The 24,851-nt window shown below is 35.2% G+C and overlaps 1 protein-coding gene and 1 long non-coding RNA gene across 16 annotated transcripts in view; one reads left to right on the top strand and one right to left on the bottom strand.

Annotated features, from left to right (window-relative positions):
- Nucleotides 1-24,851, top strand: part of LOC123330649 — a 443,928-nt gene that overhangs the window by 107,265 nt on the left and 311,812 nt on the right. For 13 of the 15 annotated variants that reach the window (XR_006546723.2, XR_006546725.2, XR_006546717.2 and 10 more), the window contains exons 3-4: nt 505-673; nt 18,142-18,184. This is a non-coding gene — a long non-coding RNA (uncharacterized LOC123330649). The remainder of the gene's footprint in view (nt 1-504; nt 674-18,141; nt 18,185-24,851) is intronic. The other 2 variants (XR_006546729.2, XR_006546730.2) reach the window with 1 other exon arrangement.
- Nucleotides 14,448-15,554, bottom strand: LOC102402985 (phosphatidylinositol N-acetylglucosaminyltransferase subunit P-like). The gene has a single exon (XM_045163659.1). It carries the CDS (start codon nt 15,552-15,554, stop codon nt 15,147-15,149), a length of 408 nt encoding a protein of 135 aa, XP_045019594.1. The 3' UTR covers nt 14,448-15,146.

The raw sequence follows: 24,851 nt of genomic DNA, 5'->3' as shown, positions 1-24,851 counted from the left end.
TTCTTGCACTGAACTAATAGGGAATTAGAAATATTTTGGAATCTGTTATTTTTTCCATTGGCTGCTTTGTTCAACTGAAATTAGAGATATTTGTAAGACCAAGTTGAAATGCAAATTTTGATTTATCTGATGTGTGTTATATCAACTTCAGCAATCCATAGTAAAGCTTAGTGTACCGAGCAGTTTTATTATATACACATTACATTAAAAGTGTGATATTTGTACTCTCACAATAAGTCAGATAAGGAATCTTATGGATTATTTTAGGCAAAATTCCCTTGAAAAGGAAATTCTCAGTGGACCTTCAAATAAATTCAGTTCGAGTGGGATATTCTATTATTGGTGTGACAGATCTCTGCAAACTTAGTGACTTAAAACAACACATTTATTAAATCCTCAGGCCAGAAGCTGATCTAACTCACAGTGAGTGATAATTAAGGTTTGGGTACAGCTGCATTGCCTTCCGGAGTTGTAAGGGAGAACCCATTTTCTGGCCTTTTCTAGCTTATAGAGACACCTTGCATTCCTTGGTTTGGACTACCTTCCATCTTCAAAGCCAGCAATGTCTGATGGAGTCTTTGTCAGACTGACCCTCCAAACTTGATCTGTCCCCACTGAGGATCCTTATGATTACACTAGACCCATTTGGATAATCCAGGATCATCCTTTTAAGGTCAGTTGATTAGCAAACTTAATTCTGCTACTTTAATTCCCCTTGCCACTGAACAGAATATTCACAGCTTCTGGGAACAGGGATGTATACATCTTGAGGGTGGCTGTTATTTTGCCTATCATGGTAGATTTTAGAAATCAGGGGTTGTAAATTTGTTGCTCATGGGTGAGATATGACTCACAGATATGTGATTTTTTTCTTTCCTATGTTTATTATGTTGGGGTATAGAGTGTTTTAAATTAGATGCCAAAATTAAAAATAGAGTCTTAGTAAAATAATGTTTCTATACTGCCAGAAAAATATTTTTAAATTTGGAATTAATGGTTTGGCAATGACTGCCTGAAATGTGTTATTGGTGACTCACTTTAAAAGGGTTTTGTGCTTTTCACTTTACGGGTGTCTTCATCACTCCCAATTGTATCTCTAAATCCAAGGCTGGATCTTGGTGGCAATTGCTCTTTTTATTCAGCCCATTTCTTTTTTTTATATTACTTACTTGGTCATTGTTGGCATCTGACATCCTGTGTTGAGTGAGTGAATGAGTAAGTGTGTACTAAGTCCATTTGTGTTGTTGTTGTTCAGTTGCTCAGTCATGTCCGACTCTTTGTGACCACATCGACTGCAGCACGGCAGAATTCCCTGTCCTTCTTCACCTCCCAGAGCTTGCTCAAACTCATGTCAATCAAGTCAGTGATGCCTTCTAAACATCTCATCCTTTATTGTCCCCTTCTCCTCCTGCCTTCAATCTTTCCCAGCATCAGAGTCTTTTCTAATGAGTTAACTCTGCATCAGCTGGCCAAACTATTGGAGCTTCAGATTCGGCATCATCCTTCCAATGAAGATTCAGGATTGATTTCCTCTAGGATTGACTGGCTTGATCTTGCAGACCAAGGGACTCTTAAGAATCTTCTCCAACACCACAGTTCAAAAGCATCAATTCGTTGGTACTCAGCCTTCTTTATGGTCCAACTCTCACATCCGTACATGACTACTGGAAAAACCATAGCTTTGACTATATGGATCTTTGTTGGCAAAGTAATATCTCTGCTTTCTAATATGGTGTCTAGGTTGGTCATAGCTTTTCTTAAAAGAAGCAAGTGTCTTTTAATTCCATGGGTGCAGACACCAACCGCAGTGGTTTTGCAGCATAAGAAAATAAAGTCTGTCACTCTTTGCACTGTTTCCCCATCTATTTGCCATGAAGTCATGGGACTGGATGCCATGATCTTGGTTTTTTGAATGTTGAGTTTTAAGCCAGCTTTTCCACTCTCCTCTTTCACTTTCATCAAGAGGCTCTCTAGTTTCTCTTCACTTTCTGCTGTTAGGGTGGTGTCATTGGCATATTTGAAGTTACTGACATTTCTCCTGGCAATCTTGATTCCAGCTTGTGAGTTGTCCAGCTTAGCATTTAGCATAATGTACTCTGCATAGAAGTTAAATAAGCAGGGTGACAATATACAGCCTTGATATACTCCTTTCCCAATTTGGAACAAGTCCTTTATTCCATGTCTGGTTCTAACTGCTTCTTGACCTGCATAGAGGTTTCTCAGGAGGCAGGTAAGGTAGTCTGGTATTCCTATCTCTCTAAGAATTTTCACATTTTATTGTGATCCACACAAAGGCTTTAGCATAGTCAATGAAACAGAAGTAGATGTTTTTCTGGAATTCTCTTGCTTTGTCTATGATCTGACAAATGTTGATAATTTAATCTCTGGTTCCTCTGCCTTTTCTAAATCCAGCTTGAACATCTGGAAGTTCTCGGTTCATGTACTGTTGAAGCCTAGCTTGGACAAGTCCATTTGTAGTAGGTGTATATTTTACTTAATCATAAGACTAGAATGAATGAAGCACTAAACATTTTCTAAATTTCTATGTTTCTCTAAATCAGACCTCCCAGATTCCACTTAGTAGCAGGATATTTAGCCTGGGTGAATATACTGAAAATATATACATCCCATAAAAGATTCTTATAATACCTACAAATCAATAGGAGAACAAACACCCTAACTAAAACTCAGGGGAAATCTTGAATACACACTTTAAAAGAACCTATTCAAAATAAGCAGTAAACATAAGATGCTCAATGTCATTATTTCAGAAGAAAACACAATCAAAAATAAAATGTGCAGCAACTGGAACCAGCAACAGCTGATAGTAGAAAAATGGAAACAATCGCTTTGAAAAACTCTTTGGTTGTAGTTACTAAAGCTATGTTTACATTTGCTAATGATGCAACAATTCTATGCTTTTGTAATAATACAATCACAGAAATGAGAACACATTCATCAAAAGACAAAAATGCTTATAATTTTATTTGTAATAGCCCCCAGTTGGAAACAACTTTATGATCAGCAACAGGAGGGTGAATACATACAATGTAGAATATTAAGCACTAACTTCTTCTTATAAAGAATGAGTTGCAGATAACATGGATGACTATCACAGGCATAATTATGAGTAAAATAAACTGGAAGTAAAAGAGTACCCACTGGTGGATTTCATTCATATGACATTCTAAACAGGTTCCAGAACTAATCTATTAGGGCAGAAGTATGAGTAGTGGGAGATAGATGAAGAAAGATTCTGAGATGCTGGAAATTTCAGTATTTTAAATGGGGTAATGATTACATTGGCCACCTCATGCGAAGAGCTGATTCATTGGAAAAGACCCTGATGCTGGGAGGGATTGGGAGCAGGAGGAGAAGGGGACGACAGAGGATGAGATGGCTGGATGGCATCACTGACTCGATGGACATGAGTCTCAGTGAACTCTGGGAGTTGGTGATGGACAGGGAGGCCTGGCGTGCTGCGATTCATGGGGTCACAAAGAGTCGGACATGACTGAGCGACTGATCTGATCTGATATATAAAGATGGATGGGTTTTCTACTTAAATTTTTGTATGTGTGTTAAATCTTGACTTGAAATATTTAAGGAAAAGACAACTATGCCTTTATTTAACCTACTTCCTAGTTTTTGTGCTTTTGTCTTTTAAAGTTTTATATGTATTTTAAATGCAGCAGACTATATATTATTTTGTGCACATAGTATCCATTTACATTTATCCTAATAGTTATCTTTTTAGGTATAATTCATTAATATCCAGATTTCCATGTTTTCCTGTGAGTTTTATTTTTCTTCTACCTGAAGAAATCCCTTAGCATATTTTTTAGTATAGGTTATATAGAATGAATATTTTCATTTTTTGTTTGCTAAAATTGTGGGGTTTTTTTGAAGAATATTTTCTCTACATATAGAAGTTTTTGTTGGCTTCTAGTTTCTTCCAGCACTTTAAAGATTTTCATTGTCTTTAGGCTTTTATACCTTTTCATAAGAAGTTAGATATCACTATTGCTGCTTTGAATGTCTTGTGCTGTGCTATGCATAGTTGTGCCTGACTCTCTGTGACCCCATGGACTGTGGCCCACCAGGCTCCTCTGTCCATGGGGATTCTCCAGGCAAGAATACTGGAGTGGGTTGCCATGCCCTCCTCCATGAGATCTCCCTGACTCAGGGATCAAACCGAAGTCTCCTGCATTGCAGATGGATTCTTTACCACCTGAGCCACCAGGGTCTTATTGGTGCTTTTTAACACTTTTACTTTGTATTTGATTTTCAGAAGCCTTTTATGACTTACTGAAGTGTGGTTTTCCTTACGTGTATTCAGCTTGGGATTGCAGAACTACTTGAATGTATGCATTGATAGCTTCCGTCAGTTTTGGAACATTTCCAGCTCTTTTTAAAAATATTGCTTTTGTCCTGTCCTCTCTTCTCCATTTGGGTTTCCATACCACATATGCTACACGCTTTGCATTTTGTATGTGATTAAACATGTATGCTACACACTATGATAAGATGCATATGTGACCAATAAGTATCTTATAAATTTCTTTCCTTTTATTTGTCTTATTCTTTGGTGAACATTTTGTATAGGCCTCCCTTTCATTTCACTAATCTTGCTATATCCAGTCTTCTTTTTATAACTATTCAGAGATTTTAGTTTCAGATACAGTATTTTAGTACTACACTATCCATTCAGTTCTTTTTTAAGTACTCAAAAATTTATAGCATAACTCATCATCTTTTCATGTATTTTCTCTATGGTTTTGTTAGCAATTTATAGTTATTTAAAAACTCTTGGTAACTAAAATATAAGGATCTTCTGTGGATATTTTTTCCCTTGTCTGATTTTTCTATCAGGTGATATTTTATTCTATCAGGAAAAAAAATACTTTTTATTGTTATAATGATAGAATGGAGGCTCACCAACTATTAAGTACTGAGCTGATTGGAGGCTGGCTTGCAGTATTTGTGTGTGTGTGTGGTGTGTTTTAATAAATTTTATAAGACTCAGACTACCTCTAGTTCTTAATCATTCCTGGGGGATGCTTTCAGTTAAGAGCCTTGCAAATCTCTGCATGCTCAGTGGCAAGAACTTGTGAGAAACTTCATTCTGCTTTCATAAGACTTTCACCTTAGTCCTTCAGGTCTACACGTTGTTACTCTTTACCTTGTTCTTCTAAAGCCTTTGACTGTGATCTTATGATTGCAGGGACCCCTCTCGTTTGTGAGTCTGTCTCTACAATGGTGCTGTGTGGTGGGAAATTCTCATCTGCTTCTTAAGGGTTCTTGGCTGAGTCATTTAGTCTTCTGCATTGTATACAGTCTCAGAATTTGGAAAACATGTGTTTTGAGAGAAAACCAGCCATATGTTTGAGGCCCTCCAGTCTTGAATTTTGTCACTTCCCTGCATAACTGCCAACTACTTTGCTGGTATCGCTGTCTCTGGCAGTAGCCTTCTATTTGTGCCAATTCCAGATTCACAGCCTCCAACCCTCAACCAGAACTGGCAAAGGCTCTGGTTGTGATTACAGACTCTAAGTTGACATCTGAGTCTCTCTCCACTGTAGAATTCAATACCTTCTATTTCTTCTTGCTTCTACAGCTCTATGATATCTTTAAGAATACTACCTTCATATTTAATCTTGGTTTTCTAGTTCTTAGTAGGACATTTGGCTACAAATGATTGCACTCCTCCTTAGCACCATCAGTTTTTGAACAGACTGAATTGTTTATGGCTCTGTACTAAGGGATGTGGTTGCAGAGGAATAGAACTTGAGATCTTCCTCAGGGTTTTAAAATGTTTGTAATTACATGGCATGTACCCCAAAATAATAATAAAACAAAACCTTATGGGGTAACTTCCTGATAAATTGTTTAAATAGATTAGTTAAGAGGCCAGGAGAGACCTCTCTGAGTTCTGGGGTAGTCAGGAAAGGCAAACTTTTAAAGTTAACTTTAAAAGAAAACTTTAAAGAACTCAGGATAAGAAAAAGCACTTTGAGAATAATGTAAGCCAAAGATGTGGATGAAACAAAGATTTCATAGTAGTTTTATTTAAAAAGCTCATAACTTGGTAAGAACACTAATAATGTCAATCAAATGCAAGAATAGGTAAACTAATAGTTGTAAAGTTACACAATAGGATATAATCCAATAATTTAAAAGACTGAACTAATCATGAAACAACATAGATGTAATCTCAAAACATTCAGAAGAATAAACCAGATGGTAAAGAGTACATATAGTATGATTCCATTTCTGGGAAGCTAAAACATAGGCAGTAGGTAGATAGATATAGTGACATATTTGCAAATCAGAACAATAGCTGCCTCTGGAAGGTGAGGATTGACTGGATGGCAATGTTAGAGACATTTCAGTGGTGATGAGAATGCTGTATATTTTGATTGATATGGAGAATTTCTTGGGTGTATACATATATCAGCTTGTCAGATTTTATGGGTATTGTTCGTGTATCTCACTGTGTAAATATTTCAACAATATAACAATATAAAAACCATCAGTAATCAACATGTCTTATAACAGATACTTACTTTGTTGATTGATTTTCAAGAAATGGTAGGAGGGGCATTTGGATAAGATGCAGAGAATCTTAAAAAAGAAAACCATTAAAATAATCCACAAGGGTGAGAAAAAAATCAGAATAATGCTTTAGGGAATTTAATATCCAAGGCTTCAAGAAACCACTCAGCCAGTAACCAATAGCTGAAATAGCTTTTAATGCTATATTTTCTGTATGTAATCACACTTGGGTAAAATTGTAAAAATGAATATTTTAGCTCATCATTTAGTACACACTTTCCTAACAATAGTATGTTAAAATTTTAACGTGGCCTTTCCTAGTAGGAGTTAAGTCTACTGCATCTGTTAAGAATGACGGTCACTGAACTTTTGATAATAGCTAGGTAAGTCTACCTAAGCTGGAGGTAGGAGGGGAAACTTGATTTCTAATTTCTCAAATTAAGCCATAATTTCAGTATGAAGTTTTTAAAAAATCTGGCAGAATTATAAATAATGATCTGAGGCAAAAAAAGAAAAAAAAAGTTGGGGATGAGATGGTTTTTTTCTTTTTTTTGTCTCTGAATGCTCCATGGTTCATTCTGATTGGTTTTCTGGTAAGTTTTATTCACTTCTATGAAAAATATCAGAAAAATGCAAAAACATAATCCAAGATACTTTCAAAATACATAAAGGCTCTAAGGAAATAAGAAGAAATGATAATGAGCGAAAACAGATGTTTCTTTCTTAGAAGAGTATTTAGAGATAGAAATAGCATCTTGCAGAAAGCAAGAGAGTCTTATCACCAACTCTTCAGGGATTCATTCAGCAAGATAGCTCACAAATATGTGTAACTTTTAAAACATGAAAAATTGAGGAAGAAATGAAGTTCTATAAGCTCCAGAAAACTATGTGTTGATCTCAATCCTGTGCATTGATGGACTAAGCAAAAACCACAAAAGAATCTCCTTATCAACATATTTCTGTATCTGAAATTATACCATAGTAGATTCATTATTTTTGGTTCAAGTACAATATCTGTATTTCACTGTGTAAATGTACATTTTTTTGGAAGTGGCAGTATATGTCTTTTTAGAAACTAGATCTTCCATACTGATGACTTAGTAGGAAAACACAAAAGAAAAATTTGTTGCAAACGAATAATTTGTTGCAAACAAATGGCCTGTTGTGTTTTTTTTCAGTAAAGAGATACAATGTGGGTTTGTGTCAACTAGGGAAATTATATCCCTGTTTATATACCATTGAAATTTCTTATTCAGTCCATTCATCAAGGACATTGAATACTCAAGAGGTGTGCAGTAAGACAGGAGACAATCCAGAAAAGGCAGGTAGTAAGGTGGAAAAGGGGCTTCCCTGGTGGCTAAACTGGTAAAGAATCCACCTATAATGGGAGACCTGGGTTCGATCCCTGGGTTGGGAAGATCCCCAGGAGAAGGGAAAGGCTACCCACTCCAGTATTTTGGCCTGGAGAATTCCATGGATTGTATAGGTCAGCCTTTCTGATCATTTATTTTTGTCTACTCAGCTTTACTCTGTGGGGAAAAAATTATTAGGTAGAATATTAATCTTCCTTTGCATAACATATTTGCTCTTTTAAAGTGAAATACAGTTGACATACAATATTATGTTAGTTATAATTTATTTGCTCTTAATATTACTGTTTGGAAGTTTGATCAGGTGCCTTATTCTTTGGTTACAGTTACTGCCTCTGCCCTGTTTTTAGCTTCTTTTTTGACAACCCTCAACACTCCCCCCACCATGGCAGAGGAAGTTAGCCAACAGTGATATTTGATCATTGCAAACTTAACATTCTCAAAACCCTCAGTTTAAAAATTGCATTATAAAAAAAAAATTGCATTATAAAGGTAAATTTTTTTTTTTTGCAAAGCAAACTACATGCTTGAAGCCTGTAATCATGGATTCTGCCACTCCATTCCTGTTTTGTTGAAAAGATTGTGTTTATGTTTTTCCATTTTTATTCATTAAGGACAATCTTCCTACTCAATCAGTTCTTAGATCTCCAACTTTAGAAAAAGCTATGGTCTTAATGTCGCTTGCCTGTGTGTGCATATGCATGCATGCATATATGTTTGAATTACAAGGCTCACTGTTCCTTTGGAGTTTTACTAAAGGTCTGCATTTGTAAATCTTTGCTGGTAGTCTTGATGGAACACACACACAGTTGCCATGATTGGTATTTATCAAAAACTGAGTCATTTGTTTTTTTCTAATTAACTATCATAGTTAAGGTTAATATATTTTTGTTATACTCTACATATTTCTTAATTTTAGTTTTTAACTCTAAATCATTTTCTTTTATTGGTATGAAAATACCAGTTTAAGGAATTATTCACATATTTTTCTTGATGGCAGAATTAATGGAAGAAAGTGTTGTTTTACTAAGCTGGGTATTGGTTTTATTTGATGATGTTTTAAATTTTCACTTCACTCTTTTTAGATTTGTAAGTGTTCACAAAGGTATAACCAGTAATGTGCACATCTACTAGATAAAAATGCTATTTTTATATATTAAAATATTACTGAAAAAATATATTAAAACCAGAAAATCTTGTTTCTGCTGTATATTTGTATTCTATCATGAAATTTCCAGATTGACATCTTCATGCTGATAGCTGTGTCATCTGTTTGTAACTTAAAGTGTTCATGTTGTAATGGAAGGCCCATAATTGTGATGATATTGGGAAGTACCTGTGTCAAGTGCTCTGCTTCTATTGCTAGATTATTGTCATGGAGAACTAGGAATCATTTGAACACACCATTTCACAGTGGCATGGCCCAATGTGCAGCACAGGTGTTTTTCTAATTGTGATCTATTTAGAAGGGATAGGGTTTAATGGCCCAGAAACGTACACTTCACCTCCTTGACCTTGGGCATTCATGTAAGTACTTAGTAAAATTTGTGGGCACATAAATTAACTCCTATAATTGCTGAGAATTGTTTTCTCAAGTTTATATGGCAATGTGTTTCTTTTCTCCTTAATATTTAATATGTGTATTAAAGGAAATTAGATGCATATTTTATCAGGCATCTGATAAAATGAAAAGCTTACAAATTAAAGAACTGATTAATTCTTTCTTCCTCCAAGAAAGTGTAATGAATCAGAAAGCATTCACTAGGAAGTTCTAGCCTGGTATACCAGTTCTCCAGAACTCATTTTCTTTCTTAAGAGTGATAGAAAATTTGAAATATACTGAAGAACCAAAATCTAAGACAGTGATAGTTTTGACAATTATTAAAACATTTTTAGTTGTGTAACAGTCAAATATAAATTTTTAAGAAATTCGTTGAACTATGTTGCTTAGCTTTTTCTTTTACTATATTTTGGAATACTTAGTTTGCTTTGTAGGTCTAAAAAGCCTAAAAGTCCTATTCAGTTTATTATTTTGTACTCCCTCCACCCCTGAAAGCATCAAAGTTGAATGATCTTTAAAGTTGCTTTCTTTTAACTTTTGGTAGAATAAAGAGTGAATATATTTTACAAATTCCATTTCTAGAGATAGTGGACTAAGTTGTTTTAAACCAAAGTTCCTGTTGAGAACAAGTAGAGAAAATGGACAAAACATAAAAAATTTCTTGAAGGAGTTCAGAAATACCAGAGCATCAAGGAGTTACAAGGTCAAAGTCAGGAGAGAAAGAAGACCATCTCAGCCAACAAGTATATAATATCCCAGACATTAAGTAATATAGCTTAAGATACAGTAAAGGGAAAAATAGAAAAAGTGAAAAGAAGTGCACAAACACATAATTATCATGGGATATTTAAACACATCTTTGCTTGTAACTAATAGAAAAATAGACAAAAATAAGTATATAGAGGATATGACCAACAGAGTAAGTCCTCTGTGCTACTCTGGAAGCTGTCTAGGAGATCAAACAGCTCGCTGTGTCTTGAGAAGCTGTTGTCAACCTGAGCGTGCATGTGTGTCTCTTTCTTCTTTTATGCCTCACTTGCTTTTTTCACTTACTTTGGCTGCCTTGGGTTGCACCATGCAGAATTGGCACCTATTGGCTCTGTTCATAGGGAACTGGGATTAAGAAAGTATGAAAATGAAAGTCACTCAGTCGTGTCCGACTCTTTGCGACCCCATGTTCTGTACAACCCATGGAATTCTCCAGGCCAGAATACTGGAATGGGTAGCTTTTCCCTTCTCCAGGGAATCTTCCCAACTCAGGGATCGAACCCAGGTCTCCCACATTGCAGGTGGATTCTTTATCAGCTGAGCCACAGCGGAAGCCCAAGAAAGTGTCTTATCTTTTAATAACAATGTTTATTTGAAAAATACAAGATTACTTCAGACCTTCTTGCCAAGCAATGATAAATACCCCAGATGCTAAGCTCTCTCTGTAGGTAACATAGAGATTAGAGTATTAACAAGAGAGATAAATACTGGGCAATAGTTTAACTATGGTAAGAGCATGAAACTTTATCAATATTGTAGGAAAAAAGAAACCTGCTTTAAAAAATGTATCAATGTTCCTAACATCAATGCCACACTAAAAGGCAAGAACAACATTCTCATCCCATAGAATGAACACAAAATAGAAGACATGCAAAGAGTAATCTGTGGAATCAAGAGTAATTGAGCAGTAAAGAGTATTTAGCAAAAACTATTTTGGGTACAATTTAGGAAATCTCCAAAGACATAAAATGTCCATTCATTTCAGGGTAAAGTACCTTATAATGTGCTATAATTAAGAGAATTCCTGAAAATTTAAGCCAGATGTTTGATATCAATCTTAAAATACACATTTTCCCCTCAAGCAAATTCAATAAAACATTTTCATGTAAATTAATTTGAGAAAGTAGATTTTACAGCAGACAAGTGCCTAAAGAGTCAGCATATGGTCCAAATGCAGCTCTGGGAAAATGCTGAATTCTAATCTGTTCACTTCCTTAGATGAATCAGTGTCTCCTCCAAACAAATTGATCGCTTAATTCCTGAGTTTATTTATATTCCTGTCTTTAATGAATATGTACATTTCTGAAGTTCTTTGAAAATATAATCTAAAACAATAATGCCTGCGGGCTTGTCTGGATGATTCCCAGATATTTATTGTGACCTTCAGCTATTCATAGTTCCAGAGTGGCTTTTCCTGTAGCACAAAACATCTCTCTCAAGCCCACGTTCACCCCAAACTCCATACATCCCAAAATACACAAACCATATCCTACTCTTAATGAATCCCCATTATGTACACCATTGTGTCTGAGTCCTTTCTTCTAAAAAACTAGGATTATCTTTCCAGGCTCACCTCACACCATTTCCTTCTGTACACCTTGCACTTAGGTTCAATAGTGTTATTGAATATTCCCCCCAAATAGTCTTTATTTTCTCACTTCTTTGTATCTTTTTCTCATTTCCCTTTTGGTTGATATTGTTTCCTGATGAAACTCATATGGTATTTTTTAAGTTATATTTTATCACTTCTTAATACTTTTTCCCTGAGCTCCTCAAGATAATACCTGTTATATATTCCCATTTTACATTGTATTGCTGTTATTGGTGAATCATTTTTATTGCTTTGCTAGATTAAAAGTTCATTTCAGTAATTTAGAATATTTTATTTCTCTTAATCTCTTTTACAGCACATAGCATAATACTGATTCATGAACATGAACATCTGGGTCTCCTCATAAACAAACAAAAAACATAATAAATTACATATTTTTTATTATATATATTTAAAGCTATTTGGGGAACTAAGCAGATTTTTTTTTCTTAGTGAGGAAAGGTTTTCTTGGGAAATGTCAAACAATCATACCTTAAAAATTTAATACAGTATTATCTTAATGCTTAATTATCAAAATAAATGTCGACTAATGAATGTTCATTTTTGCCTGACAAACAAAAGCAATACTATATTAGGGTAAGGAAGGATGCTGATAATGCTGAGACTTAAGATGAAGAAAAAATCATCTTGATATTTTAGTTATGAAAGTGGAGATTAAAAAGTGAATTGTTTTGAGGGCTCTCATATATAACATTATTAACTACTTCAGTTGAAATTCTCAAAATAAGTAAGAACCTTTCTAAAAGGTAAGATCCGATCACAATGAGCCCATTTATTTTATGACTTACCTCTGAGCACTTGTTAGCTATAATTTGTTAATGAGCTTATATTGCGTAAACTCTTGGACATGAAATTGCCACGTGAATTGGATAATTGCCATGCTTCGGTGGAGTAAGAACAGAGACCTCACCTTCAGCCACATTCTTTTAATTCATTTTTTTAAAGCTTATTTGTTGGTCCGCTACATAGAAAAGTGCATAAGATTGGCAACCAAGTAAGTATATAGTGATGATGATAAAACTTACATCTGTAAAAGTTATTTTTACCTTTTATCTATGCCATTTTATTAACATTTGCATGCTAAGTATCAGATCAGATCAGATCAGTCGCTCAGTCGTGTCCAACTCTTTGAGACCCCATGAATCGCAGCACGCCAGGCCTCCCTGTCCATCACCAACTCCCGGATTTCACTCAGACTCACGTCCATTGAGTCAGTGATGCCATCCAGCCATCTCATCCTCTGTTGTCCCCTTCTCCTCTTGCCCCCAATCCCTCCCAGCATCAGAGTCTTTTCCAATGAGTCAACTCTTCACATGAGGTGGCCAAAGTACTGGAGTTTCAGCTTTAGCACATTCCTTCCAAAGAAATCCCAGGGCTCATCTCCTTCAGAATGGACTGGTTGGATCTCCTTGCAGTCCAAGGGACTCTCAAGAGTCTTCTCCAACACCACAGTTCAAAAGCATCAATTCTTTGGCGCTCAGCCTTCTTCACAGTCCAACTCTCACACCCATACATGACCACAGGAAAAACCATAGCCTTGACTAGACGAACCTTTGTTGGCAAAGTAATGTCTCTGCTTTTCAATATGCTATCTAGGTTGGTCATAACTTTCTTTCCAAGGAGTAAGCGTCTTTTAATTTCATGGCTGCAGTCACCATCTGCAGTGATTTTGGAGCCCAGAAAAATAAAGTCTGACACTGTTTCCACTGTTTCCCCATCTATTTCCCATGAAGTGGTGGGACCGGATGCCATCATCTTCATTTTCTGAATGTTGAGCTTTAAGCCAACTTTTTCACTCTCCACTTTCACTTTCATCAAGAGGCTTTTTAGTTCCTCTTCACTTTCTGCCATAAGGGTGGTGTCATCTGCATATCTGAAGTTATTGATATTTCTCCCGGCAATCTTGATTCCAGTTTGTGTTTCTTCCAGTCCAGCGTTTCTCATGATGTACTCTGCATATAAGTTAAATAAACAGGGTGACAATATACAGCCTTGACGTACTCCTTTTCCTATTTTGAACCAGCATGCTAAGTATAGTTAGGATAATTTTATATGGAGTTTAACAAATCAGTGAAGTTGTATCAGTTTGAGTCATCTGAGCTACTTTTGAGACTACTAAGAAAAGCATTATTTCATTTCATCCCACCTATAGGCACTAACATTTATAAGTTTTTAATCCAACATGTATTTGTTGAACCTGTGTCTACATTATGTTGCATGATATCTAAAGAATTATTTTTTGTCTAAACATGATGGTTGAACTAGAAATCTATTATGATTACAGAGGAATAACAGAAAAGAAGAACTGTAATATTGAAAACTGTTACCATGAATTTATTCTGGTTCTCACAAAATTGTAAACATGCTGTTCAATCATAATTCTCACCTCAAGTTTTTCTTGTAGAAGAAAAAGAACTTTTGTGCATTGTTGGTGATAATATTCACTGCTCTGTATTAAGTGTTCAAAAGTAGTTTCTGAAGAAGCAAATAACAAGTCACAGAAAGTATGAGAAGTAATCATTGCTTAATGTGTTGATGACTATACCACCATGCTGAAGTGGTTTTGTATTGACTCAGCTTGCAGATCCAATACCTCAACACATTTAAAAAGGCTTGAAATCATTCTCTCTCTGACCACCAGAGCGGAAACTGCTGTTTTCCCAATCATTAAAGAATAAAGAATGGTTATATTTTGCTGAAAACATCCATTCATCAGGATCCACTCTGGTATGATGCCTGCCCAGGAAGACCATCACAAAACTAGCTGTAATACTGTTTTCTTGCATAAACAGCACTGTGGTAGAAGATATGTGAGGAATAATTTTATCAGAGCAGCAGAGGTCCTGCCCTCTGGTTAGGAGAGACTTGTGATAGGACTTTCAAATAGCTAAAAATCAAGTTTCATGTGCATTTCTCATTATTGGAAAAGAATGTGCAACTTCCAAATGTATTTCCAAACAATTCACTGTCAGTTATTTGTTTATCTTGTAATTAGTGCTGTCTTCAATAAATACTTTTAAGATGTATATTTCTTTTTTTTTTGCCATATGGTAGTGCAGTATTTTATTTATTCTGTCCATTAGTAACTACTATTTGATAACATTTATAATATTAATAGAACTTAATATAAAAGAAGTTCAATCTACATTTTTTTTTTTACATTTCAATACTGGATATTAATCAGAAAGATAGTCAAAATTAGTATGGTCAAATCTTTATGTCAAAATTTATAATAAATGTTTGGTATTAGTCCACATACAATTAAGTTTTTGGTGGAAAGTTATTCGGCTGGAAGAAAGAACATTTGGTTTACTTCACTAATGGGAATATCTCTCAGTGCTGGGATGGCCTCTACTTGGTCTTTCTTCTGCTGTTGGTTTTTGGCATAGTTATCTGTGATAGTATGAATGGAGTCGAGTGGAGAGCTACTCATCATGTTTGTTCCAAATAAGAGGATGTAACCGATGACTACGGTAATGAGGAGGTACACAGGCAGAGCAACGGCCCAATACTTTTGAGGCCAATAAGTTAAGCCTAAGGAGGTTAGCCAAGATTTAGGAATAAAAGCCCACACAAGATCCAGTATGAAGCCAAATTGGGAGCTTAAGAAAAGAACAGAGCCATAAATCGCTTTTTCTGGCAATGGCAACAGTGCATTTTCCACCATTTTCCCTGTGGCTTTAGACATTTTGCTTGCACATGTGCACACGAGCACCCAAACGTCGCCTGCACGAGCAACCAGCCCCCAACCTCATGTGCTCACGCACATCCTGCAGTGGAAGGTGGGGGAGGTAAGGGGAAAGCAGGGTGGGGGAACTGAATGCCACCCCGACTCTACAGGCTTCACCGCTGTGAGAACAGAGAAGGAAGGACCTAAGATTTATATTTCTAATAAAATACTTTTTTTTTTTTGGTGAAAATTCAAATAAGTACAAAGATGAGACAGTAATGTTTAGAGGATGTTGGCTAAGGATGAAAATTAGCTGAATTAGCACTATGCCAAGAAACTCTAAGATCTTTTGCATTTTATAGAAGTACGGTTTCTATATGAACTGGGTTTGGGAATTGTATGTATGTCACCTTTTAGTTCTTCCAAAGACTTACTAGACTTCTTATATTCTCTCTCAAATGATATGGTTCATTCTTTAATGTACTGTGTTCTTTTCCCTTATTACAACTCTTCCTGAATCAGTTTTACCAAGCCCGTACTACCTGGAAGAGATAAAAGTCTGTCTTAGTATTTGCTTTGAAATATATTTGCTTTACATCTCATATTTCAATGTTTCACTATTCATTTTTTTTCTTTTGCTTCCAAGAATTGATACGCTGTGGATTTTTTTCAACATGTTCTGCTACACCTGATGAGAAGGAACTTACTTCATTGACTTCTTCCTGTTTGACTGTCACAAATAACTATACAGTCATAATTTTTACTTGATTTCTTGTCTTTGTTGTTCAGTTGCTCAGTCATGTCCAACTCTTTGGGGCCCCATGGACTGCAGCACGCCAGGCTTCCCTGTCCTTCACCAACTCCTAGAACTTGTTCAATCCATTAAGTTGGTGATGCCATCCAACCATCTCATCCTTTGTTGCCCCCTTCTTCTCCTGCCTTCAATCCTTTTCAGCATCAGGGTCTTTTCCAATGAGTTGCTTCTTCATATCAGGTGGCCAAAGTACTGGAGCTTCAGCTTCAGAATCAGTTCTTCCAATGAATATTCAGGATTGATTTCCTTTAGGACTGACTGGTTTGGAGATAGTGTCTTTTAATTTCATGGCTGCAGTCACCATCCGCAGTGATTTTGGAACTGAAGAAAATAAAGTCTGTCACTATTTCCATTGTTTTCTCACCCATTTGCCATGAAGTGATGAGACCGGATGCCATGATCTTTGTTTTTTGAATGTTGAGTTTTAAGCCAGCTTTTTTCACTCTCTTCTTTCACTTTCATCAAGAGGCTCTTTAAGGGTGGTGTCATCTCCATATTTGAGGTAATTCATATTTCTCCTGGCAATGTTGATTCCACCTTGTGAGTCATCTGGCTCAGCATTTTGCATGATGTACTCTACAAATAAGTTTAATAGGCAAGGTGACAATATACAGCCTTGATGTACTCCTTCCCAATTTGGAACCAGTCCATTGTTCCATGTCTGGTTCTAACTGTTGCTTCTTGACCTGCATACAGGTTTCTTAGGAGGCAGGTAAGGTGGTCTGGTATTAACATCTCTTGAAGAATTTTCCATACTTTGTTGTTATCCACATAGTCAAAGGCTTTAGTGTAGTCAATAAAGCAGAAGTAGATGTTTTTTCTGGAATTCTCGTGCTTTTTCTATGATCCAACGGAGGTTGGCATTTGATCTCTGGTTCCTCTGCCTTTTCTAAATAGAATTTGAACATCTGAAAGTGTTCACATACTGTTGAACATCTCGGTTCATGTACTGTTGAAGCCTAGCTTGGAGAATTTTGAGCATTACTTTTCTAGCATGTGAAATGAGTGGAATTGTGTGGTAGTTTGAACATTCTTTGGCTTTGCCCTTCTCTGGGATTGGAATGAAAACTGACTGTTTACAGTCCTGTGGCCACTGCTGAGTTTTCCAAATTTGTTGGCATAATGAGTGTAGCACTTTAACGGTATTATCTTTTAGGATTTGAAATAATTCAGCTGGAATTCCATCACCTCCACTATCTTTGTTTATAATGATGTTTCCAGAGGCCCACTTGACTTCACACTCCAGGATGTCTGGCTCTAGGCGAGTGATCATACCATCATGGTTATCTGGGTCACTGAAATCTTTTTTATATAGTTCAGTATATTCTTGCCACCTCTTCTTAGTATCTTCTACTGTTAGATCCATTCCATTTCTGATCTTTATTTTTCCCATCTTTGCATGAAATATTCCCTGTCTTTAGATTTAAAAAATACATGAAAGATACAATAAGAAGGAGGCAAGGCTTTGGCTTAACTTAGTAATAACTCTCTCTGTAACTCTTGAAAATGTCTAATTTTCAGTTTTTTTGATAGACTTAAAATTGCATGTGGAGAAAGGAATGGCAGCCCACTCCAGCATACTTGTCTGGAAAAATCCATGGTTGGAGGAAACTGGTGGGCTACAGTCCATGATGTCGCAAAGAATCAGACACGACTGAGTGACTTTCATTTCAGAAGCATATGCCGTGTTGTTTTGTGTGGCTTTAAACATTTATATAAATCATGCTTTTATATATTGGTATTTATCTTGATTTTTTTTAATTCAACATTATGCTTTTGATATTTATGCAGGTTGCTACATTCAGATCTAATAAAGTCCTTGCCGTAGTGAAAGGTATGTTAACTTTTCGATGTATCAGTATAATATGAATGTCTTTAATCCTTCTCTAGAATCACTTTTTACTATTAAAGCATGTAGCACAGGGAACTATTATCAATATCTTTAATAACCTGTAATGGAAAAGAATCTAAAAAGGAAGTATACCTATATCTGAATCTCTTTGCTATAAACCTGAAACTAACACAACACTGTAAATTATATTTCAATTAAAATTTAAAAATCTAAGCCTCTTTCCTCAGTGACTGCATGTGGTCCAGGCCTCTCCCAAAATTTTATCTAAGGATTCCCAATAATGCTTTCACCCAACCAGTTGTCAATTATCAAGAACTTATGAGCTTGCAATGATTTCTGTAAAAGATATTTGTTGATGTACTCCTAGAAAAGAAAAAGTATGCTTAAGTGAAGCAAATTAGCTCCAAATAAAAAAATCTTATTTGACAGACTGTTACAAAACTGTTCACATTTTTCTGAGTTCAGCTAGAAGGAGGAGTCTGTCACTAGAATTAAAAATAACTCTGTTCCCAGAATTCCATAATGGGTAAGAAAGTTCAAAAGAATAAAAATGTTTAAAGATAATACTGCTACTGCTACAAAAAGGCTTTAGATATATTAACTATTTTGAAGATGAGTTCTATTTTACCCGCCTTCATTGTGTCTAATAATCATACAAAGCAAGAATCTGGAAATTAATAATGAAGGTATAAAATGTTACCCTGAAATTATGGGTTTAATAGAATTTCTAAAATTTGAAACTCCTGGAAAACACATTTTCCCACTTTGTGATGTATTAGATGACCCCTTTTTTGTTGTGCCTTTTACCACCATTTAGAAAAGTTGAATGGCATGCTTTATTTTCTGTCTCCTTTTTTTCATCTATTATTTCAGGTATTGTGGCATATTTTGTTGGCAACAGATGACATAACTTTTGTTCTCTCTAAAGGAAGTATCTTTACTTTTGTCATGGGGCTGAGGAAACTTTTACTTTTTAAAATGAATCTGGTCCATGGACAGGTGGTGTGCTGAGCTTTAAACAGCTTGATGAATGATTTGGCTCTGCAGAGCAGTGTCAAATAATGTATTTCAGTTGGCAGTCTCAATGAAACAGAATAAGGCAGTCGGTTTTCCGTTATATATTAGTCCTTGCACCCACTCGACTTCCAGCTGTGCATGCTAGGCATAAATCCTGCCCTTCCTTTGCCTGTGCCAGTAATTCACCCAGGGCTTCCCATTTGAGTCTGTTTACCTAATGATTGCACTCACCATCAGGAGCCATCCTGTCACTGGGGCAGATGTATGTTCTTTACCTGCTGATGTACTAAGTCGTGTGATTCTAATCAACCAATATTCTGGATTAATTATGGAGGATAAAGGGAGTTAATGCTTTTTAAAGTCCTCTGTTATGAGATAGATGCTGTAATTTAAAGAAGCTGGTGAATTTACACGTATACTTTAGTTAAGTGTAACAACAACAATAAGTGTAACAATATTTATATCAACTTTTCACTGTATCTTGTCTAGAATTATACTTTAGTTAGTATTATAGGTAAAAATTATTTGTTTTTGCTTTTCTTATTTATAAACAAATAGTGTAAAAATCTGTTTATTTAAAGGAGTAATATTATTCAAGGGCACTTAAAGCTTTATGACACAATATTTGCCTTTTAATTTTATCCTGTAGATCACAGGGAGATGTTTAAAGAGAAAAGTTTAGTTTTATCACTACCACGCTACTGTTACTAAATTGCCACTTTCCTTCCCTACCTCTTCCCCTCCTGCTCCATTATTATTATTATTATCATAATCATTATCATATTATATTAATTCATGACAGTGCTCTTCTGGAATAATGGAGGATATATTTGATGGATGACCAAATGATGGAAAATAGGAAAGAAAAAGACTCATTTGGAGTGGTGTTAATAATTTTGGGGGGAATATGTGGACTGTGGAAATTAGATAATTTTTGAGAAGTTTTTGAATTAGAATTAGAATCTTTTAGCTGATCAAATGAGAAGAAGGGGTTGAGTAGAGGGAGAGAGCAAGATACTAGTAATTATAGCAAGATGTAGAAGTGAAGGAGGCAGATGATAAACTTAGTCTGAGTCAATTTTGAGGTAAATGTTAGCTACCAATGTATAGTAGACAGTTTAGACGCATAATCTTGGACTTGAGTAAATAGGTTAGGGCCAAGGGTCTGCACTGGAAATTCTGAAAGTGAAAGTCACAGGGAGTAGATTTGGTGACTGAAAGAATGAAAAGCAGAAGATTTCTGAATTTTCATATAAAAGATTGACAGATATGCTGCTGAATATGATAGTCACTGGCTTCTTGTGTCTATGGAACATTTGAAATATTATGAACTGAGATGTGCTTTAAGTGTAAAATGTACATCATGAAAATTTAGGACAAAAATACATCTCATTAACAATGTTTAAATTGATCACATATTTTGATCATTGTTTAATTGAACAAATCCAAAAATTTTAAAATTCATTTCACTACTTAATATAGCTACTATACAACTTTATTCATGTGGCTTGTGTTGTATTTCTACTGAATAGTATTTTTCTACAGACTAAAATCCTAATGATTTTGCATGACTATGAGTCATGTTACCGTACCAAATTCATTTTTTGTTCCTTTCATGTCTTCTCCATACAGCCAGCTGTGAGCTAGGGCCCTTCCATATCATGTTGTTTCAGATCTGCAGCCTTTTATACATTTTGCTCCCAATTTGGGGAATGCCCACCTCTTTCTTGTAAATTTTTGTCCTTTTAGGTTGGCTTTTCAAAGAGAAGACACTTAAATTTAATAATTAAAAATATTATTAGAGATACTTGGAACTATTTTTGAAGAAATGGAGGACAGAATAATAAAATGAGTCCATGTACACATCATCCCATTTTGCTAATATCAACTTATGTCCAATCTTGTTATCCCTATAATTAGCAACATCTGGCTCAGATCATTTTAAAGAAAACCCCAGATACAATTTACATTCATTTATAAATATTTAAATGTATATTTCTAAAACAATGAGGACTATTTATAATACCAATAATCATATTTCTTTAGTATCATTGAACATAAGTGATAAAGTTTTTAAATTGTTTTTCCAAATGGATTGTTTAAATAGAATCCAAATAAGGTCTTTATATTGCAGTTAGTTGATTAGATTCTCAGTCTTATAGGTTCTCTGCCCATCTGTTTTTTTTTTAATGTAATTTTTTTTGTAGAAGAAACTGAGTCATTAGACAATATAATTTTCATAATATATATTTGAATATTTTTTCCATCTCCAGTATTCAATATGTTTCTCTATGTGTTGTTACTTCTAGAAACACGATCAGATTCAGATCTTTCTTTTAAAGCATACATCACTGGTGATGTGTGCTTCCAGTTCCATTAGGAGGTACATGTTTTCTAGCATTTTAGTTTTCTTTAAAGTGATCATTAGCAGCCACTGAGTCCATTCTGAAGGAGATCAGCCCTGGGATTTCTTTGGAAGGAATGATGCTAAAGCTGAAACTCCAGTATTTGGCCACCTCATGCGAAGAGTTGACTCATTGGAAAAGAACCTGATGCTGGGAGGGATTGGGGGCAGGAGGAGAAGGGGACGACAGAGGATGAGATGGCTGGATGGCATCACTGACTCGTTGGACATGAGTTTGAGTGAACTCCATGAGTTGGTGATGGACAGGGAGGCCTGGTGTGCTGCAATTCATGGGGTTGTAAAGAGTCAGACACGACTTAACGACTGAACTGAACTGATGATCTTTGAGTGCATTTGTTACTTAGGATTTATAAATTGGTAATTCAAAAATTCTGTCATTCCTCAGTTTTTAGCTAGATAGTTCTATAAAGAGAAATCCTTCCTCATCAACTAATTGATACATTTTAGGATCTGTTTAATGTATGATTTTTTACCTACCATATATATTTTTTTAAAACAAAGCTTTACTAGCATTCTTTATAAAATTAATTTTTATAGGGGTAAGTGATTTACAATGTTGTGTGAGTCTCCTGTACAGAAAGTGAATCAGTTATACATGTACATATATCCACTCTAAGATTTTTTTCCTGTATAAGTCATTACAGAGTATTGTATAGAATTCCCTGTGTTAAACAGAAGGTCCTTGTTATTTATCTATATGCAGTAGTGTGTGTATGTCCATCCCAATCTCCCAGTTTATCCCTACTCACCCCTTTCCCCTAGGTAACCATAAGTTTGCTTTCTGTATCTGTAACTCTTACTGTTTTGTAAATAAGTTCATTTGTACTATATTATTTTTTGGATTTCACATATAAACAATATCATATGATATTTATCTTTCTCTGAGTTATTTCACTCAGTATGACAATCTCTCTATCCACGTCACTGCAAATGGCATTATTTTGTTCTTTTTTATGGCTTAGTAATATTCCACTGTATATATGTACCGCATCTTGTTTACCCATTCATCTGTCAATAGACATTTCATTTGTTTCAATGTCCTTTCTATTGTAAATAGTGCTGCAGTGAACACTGGAGTGCATGTATCTTATTGAATTATGGTTTCCTCCAGATACATGCCCAGGAATGGAATTTCTGGATCATATGATAGCTCTATTTTAGTTTTTTAAGGAACCTCTATACCGTTCTGCATAGTAGCTATGCCAATTTATGTTTCCACCAACAGTATTAGAGAGTTCCCTTTTCTTCACACCTCTTCCAGCATTTATTGTTTGTAGATTTTTTTTTGATGATGGCCGTTCTAGCCACTATAAGGTGGTATCTTATGTAGTTTTGATTTAAAACTTGGGTCTCCTACATTGCAGGTAGATTCCGTACAGTCTGAGCCATCAGGGAAGCCCAGTGATTAGTAATGTTGAACATCTTTTCATGTCCTTTTTAGCCATCTTCAGAGAAAAGTCTATTCAGATCTCCCATCAATTTTTTGATTGAGTTTTTTTTTTTAATATATTGAGCTTTATAACCTCTTTGTATATTTTGCATGTTAAGCCCTCGTTGGGTCCTTTTTTTGTAAATATTTTCTCCCACTTTGGGTTGTCTTTCCTTTGTTTATGGTCTCCTAGGTTGTGTAAAAGCTTTTAAGTTTAATTAAATCCCATTTATTTATTTTTGCTTTATTTTCATTACTCTAAGAGGTGGATAAAAAAAAATCATGCTGTGATTTATGTCAGAGAGTGTTCTGCCTATATTTTCCTCTAGGACTTATGTGGTATTCAGTTTTACATTTAGGTTTTTAATCCATTCTGAATTTATTTTTGTGTATGGTGTTAGAGAATGTTCTCATTTCATTTTTTTACTGTCCACTTTTCCAAAAAAGTCTACAGAGTCAGTGCAATCCCTATCAAGTTACCAATAGCATTTTTCACAGAATTAGAACAAACGTTTTTAAAATTTGTATGGAAACACAAAAGACCCCAATGTGTTTTGGCTGTTTGACTCCAAAAAACCAAAGCAATCTTGAGAAAGAAAAATGGAGCCGGAGGAGTCAGGCTCCTTGACTTCAGACTATACTATAAGCTACAGTAATAAAAACAGTATGGTACTGATACAAAAAAGGAATATAGATCAATGGAATAGGATGGACAGTCCAAGAATAAGCCCAGACACCTTTGATCACCTAATTTATGATAAGGAGGCAAGAATATACAACGGAGAAAGACACCGTCTTCAATAAGTGGTGCCACTAACATTATTTTCTAAGTCACTTTCTAGTTCCCTAGCATTTTCCAGGAGTTACTAAGGAGTTGTTGTTATAAACTCCTGGATAGCAACGTACATCTGTCCCTTCTTAGCCAGTGATAACCTCTTTAAGTTGACTGATTCATTTTTCCTTGTGTTTTGTTATAACAAAATGCTCCAGAATTATTTTGCACGTTTTATGTTCCAGACCTGGAGTCAGCCATTTTTCAAAGTACTTGTTCCATTTTGCATTCTACTAGCAATATGAGAGGTCCACTTGCTCTGCATCCTCTTCAATATTTGGTTGTAACTTTAAATTTTTTTTGCTATCCTAGTGAGTATATTATTGGTATTTAAATGTAATTTTATCTTGTCTTTCCTTGAGTAAAATTTGAGAATTTTGGCTAGTTATATATTCTCTTTCATGAAGTATGTTGTTCCAAATCTTTTGGCAAGAAATGTTGCTTGTGGAAGTTCTTTATCTATTGTGAATGTCAGTCCTTTGTGTGTCTTCCTCTCCCCTCCTCTCTCCCATGCTCTCACACACAATATAATATATAAATGTATATACACTTCAATTATTTTTGACTGTTCATTGTCTTGTGCATTTTGATACACAAGATTTTTGACTTGGAAATCTAGTTTTTAATTGTTTTCTTAATGGTTAGTGATTTTTGCCTTCTAAGAAAATTTTGCCTAACCACACATTGCTGAGGATTTTTTTCCCCTACTCTGTCCTATAGTTAGAACTTTATAGTTGCAGCTTTTTTTTTTTTTTATAGTTGCAGCTTTATGTTTAACTGAAAGTCTCTTGACTAATTTTTATGTATGGTTTGAGATATCAGTAATCTCATTTTTTACCCACATGAGTATTTATCTAGTAATGAATCATTTGATGATATTACCCTTCAATACCTATTGAATTTCACTGCCAATTTGTGAAAACTAACGTGGATTTACTTCTAGACT

This window comes from Bubalus bubalis, chromosome 2, assembly GCF_019923935.1.
Source record: "Bubalus bubalis isolate 160015118507 breed Murrah chromosome 2, NDDB_SH_1, whole genome shotgun sequence".
NCBI classification, from domain to species: domain Eukaryota; kingdom Metazoa; phylum Chordata; class Mammalia; order Artiodactyla; family Bovidae; genus Bubalus; species Bubalus bubalis.
The sequence above is the reverse complement of the archived record's forward strand: the minus strand, read 5'-3'. Positions and strand labels throughout refer to the sequence as shown.

What these genes read in the sequence shown, in the direction of transcription:
- LOC102402985 (XM_045163659.1), bottom strand. Translation starts at nt 15,554, where the DNA reads ATGTCTAAAGCCACAGGGAAAATGGTGGAAAATGCACTGTTGCCATTG.